The 25974-nt window shown below is 35.4% G+C and overlaps 2 protein-coding genes across 3 annotated transcripts in view; one reads left to right on the forward strand and one right to left on the reverse strand.

The window, feature by feature from the left end:
• Positions 1–25974, forward strand: part of LOC149575618 (protease Do-like 1, chloroplastic) — a 328128-nt gene that overhangs the window by 176929 nt on the left and 125225 nt on the right. The gene's annotated exons all lie outside the window — the stretch shown is intronic.
• Positions 15479–25974, reverse strand: part of FEI1 (Leucine-rich repeat protein kinase family protein) — a 138436-nt gene continuing 127940 nt past the window's right edge. The window contains exon 14 of the mRNA XM_089815384.1: positions 15479–16009. Within this exon, the coding sequence (XP_089671510.1) occupies positions 15791–16009 (219 nt within the window). The 3' untranslated portion in view covers positions 15479–15790. The remainder of the gene's footprint in view (positions 16010–25974) is intronic.

Genomic DNA, 25974 nt, shown 5'->3' on the forward strand with positions numbered 1-25974 from the left:
TTTTGAAGCTTGCAGACACATAGGCTATATCTTGGCTAACTTTCTTTTTTTTTCTTATTTGTTTTGATCTCCTCTAGCATCATTATCCTCACTCCCTATCACTGCATCTTCTTCCTCCTTCCCCATTCTTTTCTTCTCCTTATTCCCTTTTCTCTCACAAGCTTCCAACTTCGTCTCATGATTTAGTTCACAATTCCTACAACCTTTTTGATTCATCTTGGCCCTACTTTTGGCCAACCTCCCAAATCTCCTTGTACCCCCGTCATTTTCATCCCTAGAATCAATGAGGTGAATTTCTTCCATTTTTTTCGTTTTTGACTTTTGCATTTTTTTGGGTCCCGTTCTTTTTAGGGTTTCTCGAGGGTGTGAAAGAAGGGGAAAGCTAAGTAGGGGTCGCAAAACAACCCCCACCATTGCCAAGTGGTTAAGACAGGTCCTAGTTATTAACAATAGAATAGGGCAGAGCAAGAGTCAAGTGAAAATTTTAAAGCCAAAGGACAAGACCTTGGTGTTAAATTGTATAAACTTTTCTCTATCTTCTTCTATCCCTAACATTCACCACAATGGCTTCATGTGAAAGAGAAAATGGAATGGAAACTTTGTCATGGTGCCTAAAAGTGATTCAATTATGGGAAATGGTAGTAATAGAAGACACCAAACCTACCCTCTAGGGTCAAATATTTCATGAGCACAAAATATACCTCATTCCAAGGGGATGAGAGACTTTCATGGCTAAACCCCCCTCTAAATCTCATCGGCTCTCCATCCTTCTTAAAGAACATATTCATGCTTGTATCATCAATGACCTTCGTGACCTTTTTCCATTTCTGACCATCCATTGATAGTCCAATATCCATGGCAATAGTTTACTCTTTCACATGGAAGGAAACGCCATTAATGGTGACTCTTCTATCATTCCAAGAATCAAAAAAATTGTGACAAAATAGTATCATCGTAACTAGCCATGGCTTCCATAAAAGGAACCTGGCCACCTTCATACAGAGTCATCCAAGTACATGGCTTCCTAGCACAATCATCAATCCTTGAAGGCTCAATGCATACCATATCACCTCCATATTTAAGCACTGCTTAGAATTCTCTAAAAACTCTAGATTGTTAAATTTGGAAATGCCCTTGTTCTCTCGTAATTGCTTCAAAAATATATTGTTCTTAGTTTTCTTTGTAATTAATTTAGAAGATGAGCTACTATAAATATTATAAGGCATCTTATTAAAAAACTTGTCCCTTCAACAACGAGAGATCATGTGTGTACTATCATCCTTTCTTTCTCTTAATTGCCACTAAGCCTCTAGGAGTCGTGCTTCGTAAAGCAATTTGAAAGTTTTATTTGTATATAATAAATACTCATACTATATCTTGCATTGGCATGATCCTTTAAAATCTTTACCAGCTCTTGTTCATTAAATTCCATAATTGCTAAAAAGTATCTTTTCCAATCCCCTATATCATCATTGAAATCAATTTAAACCTGTATCCCACCTCAACGTAAACACAACTCACAAGATCCAATAAAATAAATAAATTTCAAATTAATCGTCATTCCCTTTGTCTATACTTTTTCCCCCTCTCAATAAGGGAGTGAACTCTTCTGGGATGGAATGCCTCCAACACCTTAAACCCTGAACATGTAGCCCATAGCTCGCTATGACATCTGCCACAACATTACCCTTCCAATAAGTGTGATGCAGATCATAACTATCCAGTTTAGTTAGGAGGTTCCAAATATCCCTTATGATACCAATTATTAACCATCCCAAGTCATAGTTTTCTTTAACAACGTCCACCACCAGCATGAATCGCGTTCTATATTGATGTGCTTCCATCCTAGACTGACAACCAAATTTAATAGCCAAAAAGTGGCATTGCCTGAGCCACATTATTTGAAGTGTTGCCCAAGTTGCCTTCATATGTCATCAGTTGTCCGTCAGTTGAGTCCTTAGCAATACCCCCACCAACAACACATTTGTTTCTAGCAACACCGTTAAAATTGAGTTTCACCTTTGCATTTATAGGGGGTTTTCATTTAATATTACTCTTCTTCATATTTTTGGAGTTATCAAATTTATAGAAAGAATCTGAGAGATTCCAACACATAGCAATCATTTCTTTTTTTATAGGTCGGGATACATGAGGAATCTTCCATTTACCATTTTCTAAAATTTCCTTTAGCAATATAGTAATTATGTTGCACATTATCTCCTCTTATTCTCTGTTCCCTAGAAATCTTGTTATTCCTTTCTTTTAAAATTCTCTAGGTCGACACAAAACTGATCAAAAGATGTAAGAAGGGACAGTCCTAGTTTAAAATGAATTGTTGCAAATCATTCTTAAAAAGCCACTCCACTTAGAATTTTCGTAGATGGATTGCCAAATATTTAAAGAAAATGAGCAATGAATGAAAATATATTGTATACTTTCTCCATTAGCTTTTCACAAGTAGCATCTAATAGGAATTTGTTATCCTCTTTTTCTTAGATTGATAATGGCAAGAATTTTTCCATGAAGAGTTGTCCACCAAAACAAATTAATTTTAGGGATAAGTTGATTTTTTCCAAACCATACCCCAATGTGGGAGAGTAACATCCTTGTCAAACATCATGTGGTAAGAAGAATTGACAGAGAAGGACCCATCGGAGGTTCTATCCTAGACAACCTTATCGTCCTTCGAGAAAAGAGAAATCCTATAAGCTTCCAACATCATCTTAAGTTTACCATCTTAGCAAGCAGACCTTTATTTAAGTCCACTATCCTTCTAATACCCAATCCTCCCTAATCTTTTGGTTTGCACATCGTTTCACATTTGACTTGACAAAGCTAAGTCTATTACTTTCTTCACTCCCTGTCCATATATGTTATGTATTCCTAACTGGAACTTTTAATCGGTGTTAAAGAAACATATTTTACTCTTGTTAAGATTTATATGTTGTCCCAAGTAATCAACATAAACATCCAACAAATTACACCATATCCTAGCTTCCACAACTGAAGCACAACCATATAAAAAGGTGTCATCCAAAAACTATTATATAACCTTTGGAGGTATGGAGGTGGCAACCTTGACCCCAACCAATGATCTAGCACAATATAGCCTTGAGAAGGATCTCCCTATAACTTCAACTATCATAATAAAAATATAAGGTGATATTGGGTCTCCTTGCCTAAGACCCCTGCCAGCATTGAAAGATCCCCAAGGAGTCACATTCACAATAACAAAGAAATTAATAGTTTCCACCATAGTATTAGTTAACCCCATAACTTTACTATTGAAGCCAATCCTCCTAAGAACATAAAGAAATTATCATTCAACCATATCATATTCTTTTGAAATATCAAGTTTGAGTGCCATACCAGGGAGTCTGCTCTTGTCCATTGAGTGGATCACCCCATGCGTAGTGATGACTATATAAAGAATATGTCTACCCGAGACAAATCTCTTTGGGGGATACCAATAAAGTTCCCCAAAAATGGTTTTAATCTGTAAACCCATATTTTAGAAAAAGTTTATAAATCATGTTACATAAACTAATGGACCTAAAGTTTGTAAAACTTTTTGGATCTGGAACTTTGGGAACTAGGACAATAAAAGTGATGTTAAGCCTCCTTAACAGTTTACCCTTTCTAAAGAAGTCTCTAGCGGCCCTAGTTAGATCTTTCTTAATACTCCCTAGAAATGTTGGAAAAAAAAACTTGGGGAAAGTCATGCGGTCTAGGATCCTTGCATAAGCTTGTTTCTTCTTATCACATCAACACACTAGGGAAGTTTTGAATAAGCTTGTTTCTTCTTATCACATCAACATTCATGTTCAGACCATCATAGGCTTCAGTAAAGTAAGTGGCGGTCCATCTCCCAATATCCTCTTGGTCCCCTAAAGTATTATTGTTTCCGTCTTGTAAGGAAGTAATTGTGTTTCTCTTTTTATGCTTTGATGTTGACCTATGGAAGAAGGTGGTATTCCTATCTCCCTCTATAAGGCATTGGATCCTAGATCTTTATTTCCAATACATCTCCTTAGTAGAGACCTCTTTCCATTGCGTCCTAAGCGAGAATGTAAATAGAAAACATCTCCTGGATAAGCTTCCCAGCCAAATGGTCTTCTTAATAGAAGAGACATTTGTCGATAAGCTTGTGCTTGTCTGGAAAGATCGTCATAAATCATTAATGTATGTTTTTCTTTATACATAAAGTTTTCAGCTAAAGTGCTCCTATATAAGGAGCAAGATATTGTAACCTACAATCGTCTTCCTTCTTCAGGGTATCAACAAAAAAAACTTTCATTGCTTTAACATTTTGGAGCTCTTCTAATTTAGCCTCATTATCCTCCTTGAAAATATCTCCAAATGAGGTTTTACTCCACTTCACAGCATTTCTCCTCACATTCTCCAATTTAGCATCCATTCTATACATGGCAGTACATTCAACCCTAATGTCCCACCATTCTTCCACACATCGTTTAAAGTCAAGGTGTGATTGCCGCATAATCTCATATTTGAACGGTTTAGGACCAGAAAAGATTGTATGACCAGTTACACAATAGAGGTGAGTGGTCTAAAATAGTTCTAGGAAGTGTCATTAGAGTAGAGGAAATTAGATGTTGTCAGTCTACCGAAATGAGTCTATCCAATTTGACATGAATTAGTCCATGTCCTTTCCTATTATTTGACCAAGTAAATGGGGGCAGTTGCATATCCACATCAATGAGACCATTTAGATTGATAAAGTCTGCTAGATCCTACATACTCTCTGTAAAGTCATTCATCCCTCCCAATTTTTCAAAAGGGTAAAGAGGAGAGTTATAGTCTCTCATACACAAGAACTTTCTACCCCTATAATTATTCATGAAGCTAGAAATTTCTTTCCAAGTCTCAAGTCAACTAGTTCTCGTGTCAGAAGCATAAATATTTAAGATGCGCCACTTCATATTATTGCAAAAATGTTCAATAGCAACAAAGCTTTTATCTTTCCATAAAATTGTCCTAGAAACAACTCTAGCATTCCAAAGAGTGGTCATGCCTCCTGAAGCCCCATCAACTACACTAGAACTAACCATAGCCCCAAGCCTTATTTTATCAACTAAATTAGAAAAAGCCAAAGAAGACATATTCACTTCTTGAATAAGAAGAATATCAATTCCCAAAGAATAAATTGATTGATTGAGAGAAAATCGTTTTTGATGTTTAGCCCTCTCATATTCCATGAAAGGAACTTCATTTCTTACCTTTTGAAAAATTGTCCAAAGTTCATTGCTTACCATCAGAAATCTCTCTTGCATTTTCTTTGTTATTGTACTCTTGTTGGGTGGTCTCCCCTGCTTTACATCTACCCCCACATCCGATTTCTTATCTCCTTTGGTCTTTTTCTTCTACACTATTCACTAACCAGCTTCAATATCATGTCGAGATGGAGTAGAAAACATGTCGCACGCCACGAGATTAGTCATCTCCTTAAATCTTAGTGATAGAACCTTTGACATACTCATTTTTTGGAGTCCATCTAAAATCTCCCTTGCATTTTCTTTGATCTTGTACTCTTGTTGGGTGGTCTCCTCTACGTCACGTCTAACACCCACATCTAATTTCTTACCTCCTCTGGTCTTTTTCTTCTGTACTAGTCACTCACCAGCTTCAACATCATGTGAGATGGAGTCGAAAACATGTCGCACACCACAAGATTAGTCATCTCCTTAAATGTTGGTGATAGAACTTTTGACATACTCATTTTTTGGAGTGTGGCAAACAATATCCTACCATTTATGTTGTTTCACTCTCGTGGAACTACCAACTTCAACAATTCTTCCAAGACTATCCTTGGAGAGCCCATCTTCTCCTTATATTTACTTTGGAGGGTCTTACAATCAACAACCACATGGCCAAACTTCGAGAAATTTTGGTAGTACAACCTAGCATTCCCATAGACTATAGACAATTGCCTCTTCCCCTATTTTCTATTAAGGCTAACAAAGTTAGCAGGTGTTTATTTAATTGTCAGATTAACACAAAACCAAGCATACACCAACCTTGACTTTTGAAGAGTGACAGTATTAGCTAAGAAAAAATGACCAAAGGAATTCCCTATCCCTCTAAAAAAATTCATCCCATAATTCAAAAGGTAAACCAAACAGTCTTACCCAAACCAGGGCTAACCTGTTTAGTTCCAAAGCTAGAACAAAACCTGGGTGCAATTTAGTAATTGCCAAGTTATGCTTCCCATAATACCAAGTTCCAAAGAGAACCATGGACATGTCAATTGCCACAATGAATTTGAAGAGGAATAAACCACAAAGAATAGCATAAACGCTGACACTTCCCTTTGATTTCCATTTATGAGGAACCCATTTCCTAACCATTTTAATCGATGGTCTAAAGGCAATGAAACGACCCACCAGGAAGAGTTATAGGGAGGAAGAAATATTATCAAATACATTGTTCAGGGAGGAAGATTTTCGGCCCATCTACATTGAGACAATCTTTGAATCATCAGATGGAGAGGGATCGGTTGTATTCCCAACAAGAGCCCCGTTCCAATCAACCATCTTGACAGGTTGACCCTTCTCCTTCTCTCCAAGACACCTTGAGGTAGTTTGCTAGAAATAGGGATTACTGAGAGGGGGGTGAATCAGTAATCTACAAACTTTAGTCGCCAACTGGATATTATTTCTTACTTTAGACCATGCATAACAAAGCAATAAAGTAATGTTGAATAATAACAATAAGAATGCACAGAGATAACTCATAACACCATATTTTGTTAACTGCGGAAACCCTGGCCAAGGGAAAACCCTGATGGGGATGATACCCACTAGATAATATACTGATATATAAGTTCCTTGTTAGAGAATGGACCCTATTAGGAGTCAATGAGAAAATTTGGTGCAAGGAGTCCCTATGAGGAGACTTTGAATCCCTATTAGGAGATTCCAACCCTGTTAGAAGTTGTAATACAATAGTTGCAAGATGAGCCCACTGCCCCAACATGCACTTCTAATTATAAGAAGAGCTCACTGCTCAAACAAGTAATCAAACCGAATATAAGTATTGTATCTTCTTCCTTGATTCGTCTCTAATCTTCAACTCGATCTCAGATCACCAAATGGCTCATACAAAACTTCGCATATATCGCTTTCAATAATTCGCGTATAATCACAATTACAAGATAGCACTTGCAATCATAATCACAATCTTACAATTCGCACTTCTACACTCTTACCCCAAAATGTCCTTTGCATAAATATCATGGCTTTTCACAAATTGTTGTTGGATCGGCTGAGACCATAATCTACTTTTCCAACTTAGAGTAAACATCTAAGATGTGGCCTTAATTGGACAAGTAATTATCTTGTAAACAAAATAATCCTTTCATTCAATTTTGTTGTCCTATTTCGCTTCAAACATGATTATCTATATTCCATACAATCAGTACTGACTTCCGAGGTTCTACACGTCATCATCAACATGTATGCTATCTCCATCCAACTTTGCTAGCCATAATATGAGGTCAGCAACAAGTTATAAACAAAACAATATACTGTTGTACACCAAATTCTATACTTAAACAATTTTATGATTACCAAACACTAAGTATCTTTATTTCTAAGGTTTCATGTAATCATATACATCATGTGTTGCTATAAATGACAACAATTACATATCACTATTAGCCAATTGTCAACAATCTCCCCCTTTGGCATTAATGTCAACAAAATAGGAAAGATTGGCTAAGTGACAAACACTACATCTAATCTATTATAATCTATTATTGTGATAAGTTTTTACATATGCTCCCCCTTACAATATACTTTACAATATTCAGCAACAATTACCAATCTTCTACAATTTCTCCCCCTTTAACATCAATGACGAGGTCAAAATGTTAGAAATCTGTCCAAAAATGTTGGCCTTCCTTATGTTGATATGATCTTTATGCAATCATCAAAGTTTGCCTTCAGACTATTCATACCCTTAGTCCATGTCTCCTTGATGGACTCAGCCGAGGTGAGTATTGCACATAGAACATATGATGCAATCTCAATTGCATTAAGATATGAATACAAGAAGTTAGAATATGTGTCCTAGGCATTGACACATTCCTCTAACTATTCTCAACAAAAGATAATTTCAGAGCAATAGATTCTCTAAAATCAGATATCCTCTTCAAAATTTGTTCCTTCTAAAGTTCTAGTTTCCTGATGTCACTCTTAATACTGGCCACTTGTCCTTCAAAATCATCTACTTTGCAAGATGGATGTTGGATCTAGATGGATAAAGCCTCTAGCTCACTCATCTTTCCTTCTATCTAACTATCAATGTCTTTAGTCAGTTTGTATGATAAGGTACACTTAATATACAGGGGTTTCCCATCCTGTTGGCATTTTTGAAGTTCCTTTATACAAGTATCAAGATTAATCAAATCATTCTTGATGTTTTGGTAGATGGTGCTAAACAAGTTAGCATCATATGGAATTTGTGCCTTTGCCTCTGCAACATTCAATAAATTGGTAAACTTTTCATCAAATGATTTTAGCACTGTTGTGCCCTCTGTTCAGGATCTAATTCATTGTGTTGTACTGCTAAGGTACTATGTCGTCTGTCAGTAACTTCCATTAAGATTCTTTGTTAACTCTTCACTTTCCTATTCTTCTCAATAAGCTTTGTCAAGGATGAGATCAGTTATGTTTGATCATCATCATCAGTAGCTAAACTGGCAAGAGAGAGCGGAGTGGATAGACTAGATGGTTTAGTATCATCCTCCCTTTGTTTCTTAGCTGCCTCTTTTGTTCTTCTCTCTTTTTCTTCTTCTTTCTTTTCTCTTTCCTCTCTTTCCTTTACTCTCTTCTCTTCCAATTTCTTCTTCTCATCTTCCTTTGTTTTCTTCCTCATCTCTTCTTCTATGATTCTTCTCTTTTCTTCAATCTGTCTCAATTTGTCCTCAATATCCTCGATGTTTGGTTCATTAGGTTCAGAACCACCAATGGATTAGTATCATCAATGTTAATGGTAACATTGGTTTGATCAATTTGCATAGTGTCACCGCTAACTGACACTTCTAAGGTTCTAGGTGTTGGGCGAGATGATGCCTTTGACTTTGTCAACATCTGAATGATAGTAATTGTAGTCTCACTTCTTAGTTTATCCGTTTCACCAACCATGAATAGAAATGGTCTCAATTTATTCTTTAACTATGGTGCGAGGTTATTCAACAATCTTTTAATTTCTTCTTCATCATCAGTTTTAAAAAGTTCTAAGCATAGACTTCCAAAGTTCTAGATCTTCTTCCCTTGCAAGAGTCCTCTTCTAAATGAGTCTCTCATAGACTTTTTGGTTAATTATGCTCTCAAGATCCTTTAATTTCATATTGTTTGTTATGATATATCTCACAGTAGATATATCAATCTGATCCTTTTCAAAAGTGTTATACAAATCATAAAACTTGTTCATCTGAACAAAATTACCTTCATTAGCAATAGCGGTGTTGATCTTCTCTATCTTCGGCTTTCAAGGTTGTTAAGCTTTGCATGTTGATTGCTTTGCTAGAGTCACTTTCTCTGCTTGCTTGGTTTCTTGTTCCTCTACTTCTTCATCACTGGAATCAATTGTCAACAATGTTTTTTGTCTTTTTCCTGGTTCGGTGGCTTGTTGTTTAACCCTCTTGGTCTTAGTAATTACTGCTTCCACCAATCTTTCAGATTTTCTTTTCGGTTCACTAGGTTAAACATCTGATACTACTACATACGAAAAGCTATGTTCCGAAGATGTCTTTGCAAAAGATACTAACATAGGTTGAATGTTCAGCATTCATTGCTTCATTGTTTATCTTATAGCCTCATATTCACTCTATGTCATTCCAGCCTTTGATAATGCCTTTTTCATTATAGACTCTACTTTCTTGTGTGATGCCTTCTCCACAAATGACATATGAGTTGACTGTGTGATCTCATCGTATGTACCAAATTTGTATTATGCTTTGTCTCTATCTGAATTCAACAACAAATCAATATAACTAGCTGTTATATCATCATTTAATTCATAACCCAAGGGATCAAGAAATGTTTCCCAAGGTTCCACTGCTTGAATATAGATATAATCTGTATCAACCAAAATATAAATGTCATCCTTAAATCTGTCCACAATTGCTGGTGCAATTCTAAATCTCTGTTTTATTTCATTCTGAAATGTTCTCATTATCAGGTTGCCACTCTCTAATATCTTATCTGCAGAATGCCTTCTGCATACTTCTGTAATCTTTTTCATTGTGCATTTGTCACTACTCATTATGTTTGTGATTGATAAATAAGGAAATCTTTTAAGTACATGAAAGAATATGTGATCGATTAATGACTAGAATCTAAACACACTATTCTTTGTTCTCTTGACCTTTTCTAGGTTTTCTAAGAGTTGCATTCTCAGTATTTCACTAAGATTCACTTGCTCTTTCTCTACACATATCTTATATGCTACATAAATGAATCCTGTTGAAAGTTCATCAATCTTTGAACTTGCACAAACAGAGTAGGCAATAATTCTACTCAAAAATCTCACATCATCTTGCTTGATTGTGTTGATCACCATAGCCTTTCCATTATACACTGCTCTAGTATAACTTTCAACTTTCTTCTTGATCAATTTCTCGCCTATAGGTACATTGCCTTGTTTATTAAGACCAGTTACCTCATGAGTAAGGTCAGTGGAAATATCAACTACATTGTCTTGCATCCATAATTTTTCATCATGTATTCTACTCAATATGATCTATTTCCACTCATCTGTATCTAACTCACGAGCTTTATGTCACATGTTGTGATTGAAAACCAATTTCATATCTTTGTTCATGAATTCACTACCAATCGATTCAAACTTACTATTCAAATAACTTCCTACATCTTCAAGATATACTACGTTGTTTGAAATGATAGACAACGCTAAGTTAGGGTTTCCTTCAGTAGGTTTTACGGAAACAACTTTTAACTTAGGCCTATCCTCGTTCTCAACACTGGGCACTACTGACATATCCATGATTTTATCAAACAAGAACTTTTACTGAACAACTTTGCGGAAAAACAATAAAATACCTCTTTCCAAAAATAGGCTTTGCTTCGAAATCGCCTTAACAAGTGGCTTCTGAGTACTCTTCGCTTTGGATGTGTTCACAATGAAGTGAAAAGCAATTTTGTACTCCATTTATTCCATCAACTTGAACTTGCATTAATTGTGTATCATGACAAAACTCTACTGAAGTTTGCATCATAAAATTCTCTGAAAAAACATATTTTTCATCTTTCGCTACAGAATTAACCTTTTCTACAATACCAGTAACTTTGAATTCTTTCATAACTTATTCAGATGAGCTCCAAATTACAAGCGAGCTTAGGTACCATCTAAATATAACTAGATACACCTTTTCCAAATTTTGCTACCTCTAATTTGATCTCTAGATGAAGTTCTCAATTTTTGATGCTATGAACAAGCTTAATTCAACTTAGTTGAATCAAACTCAACAACTGACTTCGATCTTCCTATCTCATCATCATCTAGCTTTTCCTTTGAGATATCTACTCCTTTTACAAATGCATCATTGAGTTCTTCTCGAAGTTCACTAACAATGTTTCTGTGTTCCTCATTGTCTCTATTGTTTATGGAGTTCCTTGCATAGTTCCTTCTGTCATTTCCGACGTTCTTTCCATCATTCCTTCTGTTCTCGAAGTTTCTTCTATTGTTCCTTCTATTTCCAAAGTTTCTATCCATTCTGCAGTACTTTGATGTGTGTCTGAAGTTGTTGCATAACTGACATACAGATACTTTACTTCTAGGATTTTGATGATCATCAGGTGCATGGCAATTCTGAGCAATGTATCCTAAGTTGTTACACTTATAACACACTCTATCTTTTGTCTTCATAAGATCTTCCTTCTCTCGATGTCCTTTCATTAGATTTCTTCTATCTACAAGGTTAGTATTTCTAGACATTCTACTATTTCTTTTATCATTATCATACCTAGGTTTTCTACAATCAATTGCATTATGACCCATACCATGACAATTATGACAATAAAAGTCTTTAACATGATTAAATGACTTATTAGTACAATCTATTTTCATATGACCTATTTCATTACATAAAAAGCACTTACCTCTAAATTCATAACTAGTTTCCTTAGGAGATTCTACATGCTTTGGTTCATCCAGAATTTCAACTTCCTTGTCTTGCTCAATTTCTTTGAATTTTTCAGAAGATTGACCAGATTCAATCTTATCATCAAATTTGACTTTTTTTCTTTCAGATCTGATCTAATCTCAAGTTTGTTCATAGACATGTTAATTAGATAGCCAAGACCAATCTTATCATAAGTAGGTCTCTATATTAACATTGAATCATCAAGCTTTTCTCTCCTAGAATAGAGTTTCTCAAGTTGTTGCTTGCATTGAGTTAATTCACCTTTCAAAATGGTATTTTACTTATGAAGTTCTTCATGATCTTCTTTCAATGTTTCAAACTCAGATGTTTTCTTTGCTAGACTTGCTCTCAGATTTGCATTTTCAGTCTTCAAATCAGATTCAACTTTGCTATGATCATTTCTCAAAGTCAACTTTAGATTTGTAATCTTCAATTCATGCTTCTAGATCGTGTACTCTATCTTCAACTTTGAATAATCATCATCACTAATTCCAGATTCAGTAGATTCAGGCTTGGATTTGAGATGTTCAATCTTTTCTTTCAATTGACCAATGTATACTTTGGAGTCTTCATATCTATCCTTCAGCTTATCTTTTTCTTCAATAAGGAGATCAATTTGTTCAAGAGTTTCTTCAAGGTTCTTCATCAATTGTTCCATATCAATAGAGATCTTACACAAGCTGTTAAGCCTCTTCAAAGTAATTGCGCTTTGATACCAACTGTTAGAAATAGGGATTACTAAAAGGGGGGTGAATCAGTAATCTACAAACTTTAGTCACCGATTGGATATTATTTCTTACTTTAGACCATGCATAACAAAGCAATAAAGTAATGTTGAACAGTAACAATAACAATGCACAAAGATAACTCATCACATCATATTTTCCTAATTAGGGAAACCCTGGCCAAGGAAAAACTTCGATGGGGATGATACCCACTAGATAATATATTGATATCTAAGTTCCTTGTTAGAAGATAGACACTATTAGGAGTCGATGAAAAAATTTAATATAAGGAGTCCCTGTTAGAAGTTGTAGTACAATAGTTGCAAGATGAACCAACTGCCCAAACATGCACTTCTAATTACAAGAAGAGCTCACTGCTCAAACAAATAATCAGACTAAATAAAGTACTGTATCTTCTTTCTTGACTGATCTCTGATCTTCAGCTCGATCTCAGATCACCAAATGGCTCATATAGAACTTTGCATATATCGCTTTCAATAGTTTGCATATAATCACAATTACAAGATAGCACTTGCAATCATAATCACAATCTTACAATTCGTACTCCCACACTCTTATCGCAAAATGTCCTTTGCATAAATACTATGCCTTTTCACAAATTGTTGTTGGGTCGATTAAGACCATAATCTACTTTTCTAACTTAGAGTAAACATCTAGAATGTCAGCCCTAATTGGACAAGTAATTATCTTGTAAACAAAATAATCCTTTTTTTCAATTACATTGTCCTATTTCACTTCAAACATGATTATCTATGTGTCGTACAATCAGTACTGACTTCCGAGGTTATACACGTCATCATCAACATGTATACTACCTTCATCTAACTTCGCCAATCATAATATGGCATTAGCAACAAGTTATAAACAAAATAATATACTGTTGTAAACCAAATTTTATACTTAGAGAATTTTATGATTACCAAACGCTGAGTATCTTTATTTCCGAGGTTTCATGTAATCATGTACATCATGTGTTGCCATAAATGACAACAATTACATATCACTATTAGCCAATTATCAACACAGTTCCCATAAATGTCAAATCATCCTTAAAGAATCTCCAGCAAGGTCATCCCGCACAAAGTCAACTCCACACACAATGGGTGTTGAGACATCTTCCACCTCACCTTGGGTGGCCCAAGCTAGAGGTCAACACCAGGTGCAAATCTAGACAATTGCCACAATAATTTTGAAGAGGAATAAACCATTAGGCATAGCAGAGACACTAACCTTCCCTACGATTTCCATTTTTGGGAAACCCATTTCCTAACCATTTCAATCGAGGGCCTAAAGGCAATAAACGACCCACCAAGCAAAGTTGCAGGGAGGAAGAAATATTATCAACTACACTGTTATGGAGGAAGATTTTCGGGCAATCTACACCAAGACAATCTTTGAATCATTAGTTGGAGAGGGAGTGGTTGTATTCCGAACAAGAGATCCCTTCCAATCAATGGTCTTGACAGGGTCACCATTCTCCTTCTCTCCAAGACACCTTGAGGCTGTTCCCATGAATGCCAAATCATCATTCAAAGAATCTCTCTGCAGGGTCATCCCGCACAAAGTCAACTCCACACACAATGGGTGTTGAGACATCTTCCACCTCACCCTAGGTGGCCCAAGCTAGAGGTCAACACCAAGTGCAGATCTAGACAAACAAGTGTCTCAGAATCGAAGTCTAACAACCCCTCATGGGCCATGTGCATGCCGAAAATTCAAATCAGCAAAGAGCAAGAAGTTGCAGAGCAAGCCAATTACTTGCATTAATTCATATTGAGCACACTATAGGACTTATGGGTCAATGTTAGATTCGGTGTTTAGGAGTTGCTTTGTCATAAGTAGTTAAGAAATAGGGTGGTTCAGTCCGTAAAATAATGTCATTATAACCCGGCGAATATCAATGCCAAATCTGTCAAGAAAATGTTGATTCCATAGAGTACATTTATAATAATAGCCACAATGATGGTGTAATTCGATTTCTATGCGTTTACAAAGCAATGTCAACAATGACTATGTTTTTAGGTTGTGACCTCTTTGAAAACCTTGCCTCCGAAATATACATAAAATGGTTTGCAAACTAACCTTAGGAAAATTTATGACAAAGATAAGCATCTAAACACAGTACATAGAAGCTAGCAAGAAATATCCTGCAATTTTTGAAAATGTAGTCCACAGAGAAGAAGACATTGCAGATTGGATGGTTAAGAAACTTGAAGTTGTTGAGTAAAATAGATATGTCAAACTGCTAAATTCAACATTCATGAAAACTGCACACAAATTTCATTCCTTTGTTTATTTAAGCCTTTTAAAATAAATTTATATTACAAGACATGGTTGAGTAGCAACAACATCCTGTATTTTTTGACACTTCCAACGTAGAAACAGCAGAGAAGAATTGTTGAAATGGATAATTAGCATTCAAATTTGGAGATGTAACATGAATTTGAACAACAGATTTAAGTCTGTAAGGTAAATTCAACATTCCTGAAAAACAATATGTACATTTCATTTCTATCTGCATCTAGAACATTTTAAAATAAATAGATTGTTCCAGATCATGCTTTTCGTCTGATAATTGATAAACGCGTGGGAACACATTGGAATGCTTTGTCATAATCATTGCAGGACTTTTTATCTACAAATAATAATATTCCAAGAGCATTTTATGTGCTTGAGATCTTCTTTGCACCATTTATTTTAAGTTATAATATTATACAATCTACAAAGAATAAAAGAATGAAAGAATGCATTGAAAGTTTTGCTGCCTCGTCCTATCTAACCCTCTTGCTCTCATGATGATATAATTTATCATCTCAGAGGAGCCTTTGCTGCTTGGTCTGACAAGAATGAGGTTCAATCATTCTGAATTTGAATCGTAGAAATCACTTGGGCAGGGACTCATAACTTCAGATTCTAGTGTCTGTAGTGCCCTATGCATTGTAGGGCGATTCTCAGGATTGGCCGAAACACACTGGATAGCAACATGAAGCATTGCTTCAAAACTCTCTGATTGTACTCCCCCACATTGAGGATCAATAAGGTCCCTATGTCTGTTTTCCTTGACCAGTAAGTTCAACTGTTTCAATATCCAAGGACAACGAATAAATATTTACACAAATCAAATTCAAGCACTACTTTTATGACATAAATTTCATTGATGTTACGGAATTAAGATATAGTAAATCAAATACATGTACAAAATTCTCTTAGTCAGTCAAAACAAAAACAAAAACAAAAAAAGAAATTAGTAATTTCTGATCAAAAATTATTGACCATGACTGTTGATTAAGATGATCTCGAATGGCGAATCATGGAAATTTCATAATGAAGACTCATTTTCAAATCCCCCTGTGACATGCTTCAATGAAAGAATTTTATTGATGTTACAGAATTAAGAAATAGAAAATCAAGGACACCTACAAAATTCTCATAATCAATCAAGAATTTTTAACTAAATTGTTAATATCTGTGATCAATATACATTATTGACCATGTCGATTAAGATAATGAGCAAATCATAGGGGATTTCATAATGAAAACTTGTTTTCAAATCCAGCTGTGACATGCTTCATTGCTTGTATGAAAAAATGCTCGATGTTCATTCGATGGGTAAAATACCACATCTGATCCTTGGGCCTACCCAACCGACGAAAATCAGGTTAAATTTGGCATGCAAGCTTCGAGTACTGGAAAAAAAGCAATGCAAAAAATGAACAATCAAAAAATCACTTCTACCAATCTTATCAGATATGAATTTTTAAGGCATACCTAAATGGTCTGATCCAATTTGAACACGTTTATTTGCTTGAACAAATTATAATTCCATTTGTCTGCAAACCAATCCTCCAGCGAGCTTATGCCTCTAAACCTACTGGTTAAAGCTCAGTATCTGCTTCTCATTATTTTTACAATTTTTCTCCTAAAATTAAAACTCCTTTCTAGAGTTCTAGCTATTATGCTTTTTTTTCTACCATTGACATCCAGATCTCCAAATTGGTTAACTGTGAGATTAACCCAATGTCAAGGAAACTCCAAAAACTTGGGGTTATGCATCACCATGTCAGCTGATATTGGAAGGAATGATTAAGAACACTAAAGCCCTATATCAGCACCTCCTATAATCATAGTTTTTCTACTTTGTGACTACCTCATGGTATCTCTCCAATGCAGCTGGAATTGATACAATATTCCCATATCAAACTGTAGAAGATGGATTCACTCACAACAACCTTTCATTTTGTGATCATGCATGCTCGTTATTAATAATAATATATTTTATTGTTTGTGTGACTAGGTTTTTTTAATGATATTTTTATCACCTTAAAAGTGTTTATTCTATGGTTTGTCCACATCCATGAAAATTTTATTATGCTTAGTCCAGCTTTCCATACGATTCATGAATGCTATGAGCTTGTTGGTGGTAGATATTGATCTCTCCTTTCTACAAATTGTAAAATTTGATTATCAGATTTTCAATTTTGACAAAATTCAACAGGAAGCACTAAAAGAATATTTAAATGCGCTGAAAGAATATTCAAGTGCGCTATTGAAAATTTGAATGTGCTAGCATAGAAAAAAACATGCTAAAAGAAATTATGTCACAGAAGTTGGATAGACAGAAAGGGTATCAATAAAGAATATATTAGGTAACTTAAGAAAGAATATTCGATGCTTAGATAATTAAAAATTATTCAATTATGAAAAAAGAAAACACTAATTTTTGAATTTCTTAGACAAATCAAGCCAAAATCAAGGTTGCATGGGTACGTGGGTACGGGAACGGGAACGGGTACGGGAGCGGGTACGGGTACGCATATTTTTCAAAATAGGGGACGGGGGTACGTGTGTAAGCCTAATTTTTTCTATATAATTAATATTTTATAGAAAATATAAAAATCAAAATATTTGTCATGAGTCATGACATTGAGCATTCAAAACAAGAAATTTGAAAATATAAGCCATAAGTCAAATATATATATATATATGCTATTGCTGAATATTTAAAGTATTTTTCATTATTGGGGACGGAGGTACTTGGGTATGTCAAACTTACTTAAAAATTACACTTTTATATTTATAAAAAATCTGATTTTATGAGTCATGACAATGGTTTTTCAAAACAAGAACAGTGATAAAGTTTGCAAATGTAATGTACTGTTTTCAGTTTCAGATTTGCTATATGTTTGAAATAATAATACATGATAAATGCTTAGATGCATAACAAAGAAGGCAGACTTCAAACATGAACAAGAAGATCCTAAACCATATGACAATGACATATTGCAAATGATAAACTTTTAACTTGAACAGTGATAAAGTTTATTGTTAATGAGTATCAAAGTTTCAAACTGATTTGGTATTGAATTAAGTTTGATAAACAACAAGCCAATACAAAAACAAAAAACCAAAAAAAAAAATCAGAATCTTAATCAAGGTCCTTAGCTATGATGCACTCCACCGAGTACCCGGTACGTGGGATACGTGTACCCGGTACTTGGGTACGTGGGTACGAGTACCAGGGGTGTGGGTACGAGTACCCATGCAACCTTGGCCAAAATATTTCAATTTGTAAATGTAAACATTGATCATGTGTATACCCTGTGACTGCTTTGTGTCTTCATGCATTATGTGTATACATTGTGTATGCTCCATGTTTTCATGCATCTATGTGTCTACCTTGTTTATTCTTCATGTCTCCATCCATCAATATTGTATATGCCATGCCTGCTTTATTGTCCCAGTTAATCCTGTTCCTCCAATTCTTGATCTTCTCAATGGAGGCCCTTAAAATAGTGGGATAGTGGGGTAGGGTAGGGCCATCCATGGAAGAAGCAGTTTAGTAAGTAGCTAGAGCAAAGGTAAGAGCACAAGCAGTCAAAGCTCCAGGTGGCCAGATAAGGGCATTCCCATCACTCTACTCAACAAAACAATAGAGTAACCAATATATATTTATGCACACATTGGAGTACTAGAACAACAAAGAAGACTGAAAATGCTAATTCACAGTTGAACCCTGGAACCCTATGAATGTTAATGCATCCCATTGTTGAACCCTGCGATCTCATAACATATCTCCTACACAGCTGGAATTAACACCAAATTTCCAGATCAAACTCCACATGAGATAGATCCACTTGAATGGTAAAGTATTTTCTGCACTTTCACACTTACAAAACATGCTCTATTTCAAACTCATAGTAACAAGACTTGCCGCGAGTCGGGCGAGTCATCCGAGTCAGCGAGTCAAGTTACCTCAGCCGGGTCAAAATGACCTGTGACCCTGGCTCGGCAGGTCAACTCGCTTGACTCGCCTAACTCGCCTAGGTGACTTGGCTGACTCATCTGAGTCGGCTGATTTTTTATTTTTTTGCCTTTGAAGTTATGTAATCGACGTATGTTACGTATGTGATCAAATTACCTTCTATTTTATGATGTTATTGTGTCTTTAATCTTTATTCAAGAATGGGTCCGTGGAATTAATTTAAATCCAAAAAAATCTCTAAATTTCAAGGGTTTTATCACTTTGCCAAGTCACAAGCGAGTCCGAGCCGGGTCACGAGTCAAGTTACCCTTGCCGAGTCCGAGCCGGGTCCAAGTCTCGTTACTTTGATTTCAAATAATTAAGTGTATTCTCAAACACCACTTACAATTTTACAAGCACACTTCACCTTCCTATACCCCTACAGAAACAAAATTAATTTCATATAATGCATACCTCGTCTATGTAAAATTAAACCATAATAATAAAATTCCATTAGTCAGTCTCCATTTACACCTCTTTCAAAATAATAAAATTTCATGAGTCAAGCTTCAATTACACCTCTTTTAAGAAAAAACATTTAATAAGTAACAATATTTCCAACAATCTCACTCTGGTATCAACGACCATATCTCCAACAATCTCCCTTCTTGAACAAAACAAACTTTGGATAGATGGCAATATTCCCAGCACGGTACCTATTAATGCTTAACTTGTATGCTCTAAGTTTTTGGGATGGGAACAACGAGAATCAAATATTCATATAAGACATTCACTATTTTCATTATATAACTTTATTATGTACTAATTGAGAATTCATGAATGGATCTATAGATTACCAAAATTTCAATGTCTAATCATTTATGTTTTCATTACTAATGCGCCTATACAACAGAATGAGAAGGCCAAAGACTACCTATAGATACACAATTAAAAAGGTAGACAACTAAATCTATTTAATTGATAATAATAGATTTTTTTTTATTAAAATGAAAACACTTAGTAAATAACATATTGTAGCAATATTAAATTTAAAATTTTATACAACAACCTAGCCATTTGGCAAGGCCGTGAAATGAAAAGGCACTTCATTTATTTAACCATTTGTCCATCTCCTATAGAATTGACAAATGTTCAGATGTTAGTTATTACATCTTACCATGCAGATATGCTCACATCCTTGAAGACATACATTGTTTAAGTTCAAATGATGTAAACTCCACACAATTAGTCCCCAAACTTCTATCTTGAAAGAGGAAACAAAGAACAAAAGTAGAAATAAGAAAATTTTCACAGTTGGGGACAGCCAAAGATATAACGATATTATAAGCGAATTTTATTTAAAGCAAAGAGCATTATCCCGAGAGTAAATTTTGTGAACCCGATGTGTCTCCTCTTTTTGACTTTGGAGTTGGATCGCTAGGTCTCTCTTATTGAGTGTTTACTTTCTTTTGGTGAGCCCAACTTGCACCCTTTTTCTTTTTGGAGTTGGATTGTGTGTTCATCCTCCTTTGGTGAACCCACCTTGTGCCCTTTTCTCTTTTTGGAGTTAGAATTTGCTCTCTTTGCATGCTTTGAAGAGTTAGATGAGACCTCTCTATCTTTTGTGTTCTTTGTTACATCTTTATTGTGGTTAGATCTCATTAGAATCACATTTTGTGATCTCCCCTTTTATGACCTTTATCGCATTTAGTTTAACCTACAGCATTCTCATTAGAAGTCGTCATAGACTCATAGGCTCTTTGATCACGATTCCTTTTTCCTTCCTAGGACCCATGATGTTACCAATGTTTTTCCTCAAGATTTCAATCCTAACTCTTCTCATTCTTCTCATGATGAAGGTGAAGCCTTAAGAGTTCCTCCATCCCAAGTTGATATAAGCTCTCACGAGTTTGATAAGTTGGAAAAACGGCTTGTGCAAGAGAATCAAAATCTCGTTAGTGTTGTCATTATTCAGGCTATTAAGAAGCTAATGATGATAACAACATTTCCATTTTGTGTGGTATTTCTCACCTTATTAATACTCATGCTAAGCCTTTGATAAAGCATGCTCAAGAGTTAGCATACACTCCTCCTTCCACAAACATTAAATTCCTAGCATTCAATGTTGGTCTTCCTAACCCTATACTTTCCACGAGCATTCCTCCTTCCATTTCTAATTCTTATATTCATATAATGTTGTGGCCTTCACATGTTCTAATCCTCTTCTTGTGAACCTTCCAATCCTCCACCAACATCTTTGCATATTCCTTCCGCTTCCTACAACAACTTTGCTAACACATCCAATGTGTCTATGCCTATTATTGCATCTTCTTATCCCACCATTAGTTGCTTGGTACAAACCATCACCGTTTTGCAACAAGAAGTGACTCAATTCAGTCAATCCATGTACAACATCCCTACATGTGACATAGCTAATCCCCTTTCCTCAGACCTTTCCAAACTATAAATAGTGAAATTTCTCACGACTATAGGCTTATGGCTAAGATGTTCACACACACTTTGAGACAAAGCTTTGCAATGGTATTACTCTTTACCCCCTTATTCTATTGATTCCTTTCAAACGCTTGCCAACACCTTCATTCAACAATTTCAAAATAACATTGGTCCTCAAATTTCTTTAGCTAATTTGATGCATTGTTAACAAAATGTTAAAGAAAATGATAGTGACTTTATTGATAGATTCAAACATTTGTATGCACAAATACTCTATCATGTGCCTCATTATGATATTAAACATATTTTTTATTTCTAATTTGCAAAATTACATTAGAGATAACATTCTCCTTACTAAGGATACTTTGTTCTCACATCTCTATGTGGTGCTTCACCATTATCAATAGCAAGTGAGCTATCTTGAGAGCACCACCCCAATTGCTCCTTTTATTATTGATAAGAGTGACATCGCCGTTCATCAAAATAACTTTTCTAAACCTAACAACTACATCAAAATCAATAAGAGAACAAACACAGAAGATGATCACAATGCTACCACATCTAAAAGTATCGCTACTTTTTCCTCTGTGAATCATCCTAATTGTAAATATATTGCTTTGTCTAAACCTTCGCACATGATGATGTCTTAGTTGATTAATGCTAACATTATTACACTTCCTTCTATCTATCCTATTGACACTAACAAACCAATGCCTAAGTCATTTGATCAAGATGTTTTTTGCCAATACCATTGTTAGCTTGGTCATGATACTTAAAAGTGTTATACTTTGAAGAACACCATTCAAGACCTTATCGATTTCAATACTATATCTGTTGATGTCAAGGTTAATAGTACAAATAAATTTGTTGCCTTCACCTTTCCAATCTACAAATGTCATTAATCAACCTTCTTCTCTTGTTACAATATCAGTTATGATGTCAATCATGTTGAATCTCAACCTCAACCTTTGATTTTGCCTTTGTCTAAACCTAAACCTTCGAGTCATATCACCTTTTATCATTTGAGATGATTAAAGCACTTGACGGTCCTATTTATATTATTGCTAGGGGTGCTCATATCCCTTCTAGTGGTCCTTTGATTGATCCCTCTTCCTCAATGAATCCATCACTGATAAGCATCTTTACAAGAAAAAATTGCATAAGGATACTTATGACACATCTAATGTTTGGATTCAAACCTGTATCGATTTTCTTTATAGCCCACAAGGTTCTCTGAATCTTCTTGTGACACTTTCCAGTAAGGTTGTGCATATCGCCTCTGTTGTCATTCCTACTTCCGAACAATTTCAAGTTAAGCTTGGCATTTTGTGGCTTTCATCCATGCAAGCTATAGCTTCCCCTATTCATAAATGCATTAGATTTCCCCATAATGGCAAAAGTTGTTGCCATTAATAACCTTCGCATCCTTGAGATTGTGTTGAGATCGACTTCTATTGGTCATCTCCCCTCAAAAGCCACCCACTAGTAGTCCCAACTGTCTTTATCAATCCTATTAGTGATACAAGGTAGATAATATTCTTAAGCTTAGCCTTCCCTAGGGTATCCTCTTGTAACTCCTCAACTTGTAATTGTTCCCTCTTCAGAACCTATGTCACTTGATCCTAATCCATCAAGTTTATCTCATAAAACCATTTGTAATCAACATGCTCATTAGTGTCCCAAGAACGTCAAGCTAAGGCCAACGTCCATACCCTTCCTTTGCAAACTACATCCTGTTCTCAACTGTTGCCTTCCTTCAATCAACCTACGCTTAAGCCCTTGGAGGATAATAATATACAAATGGAAAAATATGATGATTATGTTTGTCTCCTAGATTCTATTAATTTTTGATATGGAAGATACTCTTGATGATAATATTGATTTTGATGCACATGTTAGTGATGATGAATATGAAGTATTGATATGGATTATGATTTCGCTAACATGCTTTTTGAAAATTTAACACTTACTCCCTCCTAGTAACGAGCACAGTAACTCAATCAAAGTCCTTGCTTCCCACCTTTCTCTAATGATCCAAATCGAGATGGAAGGGGGTAGGCAACACGCTTGAAATGGACCTTTCTAGCATGGTAGTCTTTATGTGTCTGTGTTGTGTTTTCCCACATGTTGTCCTCTTTGTTATATATGTTTTGTCTATATTGCTTTAAACAATTCTTGTGCTCCATTAGCGCAAGTTGATGAAATAATCGAACACGTTGTACACATTTTTCTTTTGTATCTCTCCTTCTCTATGTCATTGCATGTTATGTTGTATACGTGCTATTGTCTGTGAATGCACCCTTGTGTAGTCTACTTGGATGCTTGCGGCATAGTAGAATTGATTCTTTCGGTTTCCGTGTTACCGGCCCAAAAAGACTCTTCTCTGTATCTCTTATTGTGTTGTAGTTCTACTTCCTTTGGGGAATGATGACATTTCATACTTGATATGATATTACATCATATCATATGATCATATTGACCCCAAAGTCAGTAGATCCCTTTCATGCTCTTTTTTTTTCATGTAATTATTTTCCCTTGAATTGTTCTCTTTTGGGGGTACTTAGTAGTGGAAACATTTCTTGTGGATAGATGTACACTTTCGATAAAGCTATTGATCCTGTTAAGGCATCTGCAATTGCTTTAATGTGGGGCATAAACTCTACTCACTTGTGCACACACACGAACTTTGATAGTCAAGATTCCTCTATTGAACTATTAACAGTTCAAGGGGCTTGATCCTCATTGTTCCTTTTGGATCCCTCTTTGGATTATTAACAATCTGGGAGGCTCGATCCTTTCTTTTGATCCCTCTTTGGATTACTAACAGTATAGGAGGCCCCATCGTTGTTTTGATCCTTCTTTGGACTATTCACAGTCTGGGAAGCTTGGTCTTGTTTCTGATCCCTTATGAACATACACATCCTTATGCTTGGGTCATTTTTTATTCTTCCTATGGGACATGGAATTCCCTTCACAATGAATCTTCCTAATGGATTGATTAGCATGCCACACACACTTGCTAGACCATTCAACACCATCTTTCGTTGCAACGTGTCTTGCTTGTGTAGTTTACAAAAAGGAACATAATCCTTTTTATGCGAGTTAAATACACCCCCTTTCCTCTCATTTTTCTATTGTCAGAGACATCTCTCAAGTATGTTTGGGGCTTGGTAGTTTCTTCATCTCCTTAGTCATGATACCATCAGCTCTTTCTTTCAATCTACCGCGAGTATGAGGTAAGTCATACTCTTGCTAAAGTGGGGGCTCAATGTCGTTGATGTTTTGTAGCTTCTCTCGGATAAATTGTAGCAAAGATATATATATATATATATATATATACACACACACACACACACATATGTATATACATATATTAAAGATTTTATATATGTGATTAACTATAAAGATTGTGGTTATGTTAATGAACAGACATGTCCTGTAAAGGGACATGTCATGGGACATATCTATTCTTTACTCACTCTCATATGTATATATATAAGAGGATATTACATTTGAAAAACGCATAACTAATACAAGCAGTACCATTACAATTGCAGCAATCCTGGAACTCAACATGTTATCAGAGCAAGTTCTTTCAAAGTTTGATGCCAAAAGTGATTGTGCCCTCAGAGGCTTATTCCAACCTAAACTTGTTAATTATGTTGCTCTGTCATTGCATTTTCATTAGATCAATTCCTCATGAAATGTAAGTTTGTTTAGTACTGCAACATAACAATGCAAAGTTTTGTTTGTGTGAATGCATGAGGATCGATTTGGCTTCGAGTAGCTATTCATAACACCTAAACATTATCAGGAGTCAGAGTAAAGCATGGTAGAGTTTAAATCCAGTCATGGTGAAAAATCTATGGAAGGCCATGATACCACTTTCTGGGTGAAGACACGAAACTCATTGTTTCAACCTTGGAACGGGAGGTCCTCAAACTTTGGTCAAAGCAACGTATGATAAATTGAAGGTTAGCCATTGTGTCAAATTTGGTAGCGCCCAACATCTTTTAGCAAGCATGGCTCCAATCCAGTAATATGAAAAGACAACGAAAAAGGGTTTGCGGTGCAATACACAATTCACAAATAATATACATGGCATACATGTAGCATAGAAAGAGGTGAGGACAAGTCTACTTAACAGTAGACTTAGACGGGTTGAACAAACATCAACATTATAGACTCTAAAAGGTTCATATCGAAGAGAATATAAATTTGCAAAACAATGGTTTAAATAAATCAGCATCCGGAAGAAATGGTCTAAGACAAAATAACTCACATAGTCATATGTATGCCATGTAAGAATAACGGACCCTCCACTAGCGAATGGAGTATTAAATGAA

The sequence above is a fragment of the Cupressus sempervirens genome, chromosome 2 (genome assembly GCF_028749045.1).
Source record: "Cupressus sempervirens isolate cs-2001-9-10 chromosome 2, ASM2874904v1, whole genome shotgun sequence".
Taxonomy (NCBI): domain Eukaryota; kingdom Viridiplantae; phylum Streptophyta; class Pinopsida; order Cupressales; family Cupressaceae; genus Cupressus; species Cupressus sempervirens.